The 2,778-nt window shown below is 46.8% G+C and overlaps 1 protein-coding gene across 2 annotated transcripts in view; it reads left to right on the forward strand.

Moving 5' to 3' along the window:
* Positions 1 to 1,232: 1,232 nt before the first annotated feature.
* DDR2 (discoidin domain receptor tyrosine kinase 2) overlaps positions 1,233 to 2,778 on the forward strand; it is a 78,954-nt gene continuing 77,408 nt past the window's right edge. Inside the window, exon 1 of one of the 2 annotated variants that reach the window (XM_027868401.1) lies at positions 1,233 to 1,392. In XM_027868401.1, the coding sequence (XP_027724202.1) occupies positions 1,353 to 1,392 (40 nt within the window). In that variant the 5' untranslated portion in view covers positions 1,233 to 1,352. The remainder of the gene's footprint in view (positions 1,393 to 2,778) is intronic. The other variant, XM_027868402.1, reaches the window with a different exon arrangement.

The raw sequence follows: 2,778 nt of genomic DNA on the forward strand, positions 1-2,778 counted from the left end.
TATTTGCCTCCTGCTACTGGGACCAGGACTTAACATCTCCACGATGTGCCCAGAGCTCAGCTAGAGTGACATTCTTGAGATGGAGTCACCTGGCAGCATGAGGTGGCTTTTATGGGTACTTTTAAGGGAGGATGCCTTTTTTTAAGATTGAATATACGGGGGGAGCTCAGGGGCAGAGGCCTGCTTTATTACCTAGCTGCTGGTCTCAGGGTCATACTGAGGAGAGGAGAACTGTAGGATGAAGAGTTCTGGTGGAAACATGACCATCCCAAGGTATAACAACCTGCGGAAAGTAGACCAGGCAATGCCTCCAGGAACTGCTGGCTGTTTCCTCCCTTCATAAAAGTAGAAAAAAATGTAGGCACCCTATCCTCCACCCCTGGCTAACTTCCTTGGGAAGAGCTAGGGCAGCTCTTACACCTTCAGGGAGAAGTCATCCTCCTGGAGAAATCACTTGAGTCCCCAAAAGGTGCAGTTGGAGACTGAAGAAAGAAATCCAGTTCCTATCCTTTCCCTAGCCTTTAGGTCAGTCCCAACTTCTGCAGTGGGCCAGTAGTGGGCCAGTCTGAAGCAGCGTGCATTTGGATTCTTACATAGGTTGAAATTTTCTTTTGGTAACCACTTCTTGAATTGGTCTTCCCCTCATCAGTCTCTTTCCTCCTCCCCATCTCCACCCATTACTGGCTGTCGAGCTCTATCTGGAGTTGGGAGGACTATGTTCCAACTGTGTAGTATATAAGTGAGGTTACTGGATGGGACTTAGGAGCGGGGTCTAGCTCCAACTCTGCTTTATGTCTTTAGATCAATCATTTCAATCTTTCTGAGACTTGGTACTTTCATCTGTAGAATGTGAAGCTTGAACAAGCTTCTCTGGCCTTCATCTCTAAGCAGTTCTGAATGCGGAGCTGCCGCCTTTCATGCCCAGACCAGGTATTGAGCTCCCCATGACTAGTGAGACCCAGGTGCTGAATTCCTATCTTTCTGGCCCCGTGTGTATTCATGTGCATTGCATGCATGCGTGTGTGTGTATACGTGTGTGTATGTGTGTGTTTTCCTGGAAGCAACACATAGGACGCTTATTGATGGGGAGCTCTGTGGTCTGGAGCCAGTGGTGAGACAGTAAACATCACGGAACAAGTAGCCCTTTCAGTCTCCCTCCCTTGGCAGGACAGTGTGAAAAATAACTCTTGGGAAGTCAGGCCCTGGTGGCAGATGCTGCAGTGTTGCCAACCTGTCCCAGCCACGTCGGAGCTCAGGAAGCAAGGAGCTCTGTGCCCAGGGTTGAGAGCAGCCGGCAGTGGTAGTTTTCCACTCCAGGACTTCAGAAGAGTGAATGGACTTCTCTGTCCTGCATGATGGCGGGCAGAGCGGGAACAGCAGGAAACCACCAGAGTAAGTCAGTGGGCAAATCAGGGGATACTCTTTGCCACGAGCCTTCTTCCTTCCTGTGTGTTTGTTTAATTCTTTAAATTTGGCTGAGTGGAGCTTTGGGACTGGTTGGCAGGGGCATGGCAGGTGAAGGAGAGGGCATGGGTGGGAACTTCGAGAGCCTGGGCCAAGCCTGGCTTCTGGATCTGCTGTGGCCATTACCCAAGAGGTAACCTTCAGTGGAAACTGAGTGGTGCTCTCCCTGAAGGAGTGGGCTTGAATTATGGACATCTGAGGTCATTTAGCCCCACCCCCACCGAAGGAAGAGGAGGCCTGGAAATTTTAAGTAGAGATGCTCAAGGTCACGGAAATACTAATGGAAGAAGCCAGGGTTCAAACCAGGATGGACCACCTGTATAAAGCCCTTCTGCTTGAAGACTCTTCAGTAAAATTCCATTCCCTTTTAATTAACTGAGATTTATTAAGCTTCTACTTAGTTACCATGCCAGGGGCCAGGGATAGAAAGAAAAAAACAAAACTATCTCTAACATGGAAGAACTTACATATTTTTTCCTCTTTTTTGAAAATAATAGCAACATGTGCCCATCCCCAGGCCTTCCTCTTCTTCATGACCCTTCAGAGATCAGCGAAGGCTTCAAATCATATCCACAACCTTCAGTAACCTAGGAGATAGTTCATCTGTGCTTGGTAATTTGAATACATTGAGGGCAACTGGACGTAGCATTTCCAGAGGCAGCCAGGTGACACAGTGGATAGAGTACTGTACCTGCAGTCAGGAAGATCTGAGTTCAAGTCTAGCTCCAGACACGAGCTGTGTGATCCAGGGCAAACCACTTTACCTTCTGACTCAGTTACCTATTCTGTAAAATGGGGTTAACAACAGTACCTACCTCCCATGGTAGTTGTGAGCACCAAATGAGATGCTTATAAAGTGCTTTGCAAACTTTAAAATGCTATGTAACTGCTAGCTAGCTATTATTATTATTACTGAGGATCCAGGAAGACCTGAGCTCAAATCTGTCCTAGCTGGGTGACTCTGGGCAAGTCACTTAATCCCTTTTAGACTCAGTTTCTTCATCTGTTAAATGTAAAATAACAGCATTTACCACCCAGAGTTGTGAAAATAAGATGGGATATTTATAAATGGCTTTGCAAACCTTAAAGCACTAAATACATGCTACCTATTAACTATTTTTACCATCCCTTCAGTCAACTCCTTCCTACCTCCCTTCTTCCCTTCCTTTCCTTCCTTGTATTAATTCCCTATTGTGTACCTATGATATTACTGTACAAATACCTTCCATCCCCCTAACCCACAGACATACTCCTTCCCTTTCTTTCCCCTTCCTTCCTTCCTTCCTTCCTTCCTTCCTTCCTTCCTTCCTTCCT

Source organism: Vombatus ursinus, unplaced genomic scaffold (genome assembly GCF_900497805.2).
Source record: "Vombatus ursinus unplaced genomic scaffold, bare-nosed wombat genome assembly UNPS02014789.1, whole genome shotgun sequence".
NCBI lineage: Eukaryota > Metazoa > Chordata > Mammalia > Diprotodontia > Vombatidae > Vombatus > Vombatus ursinus.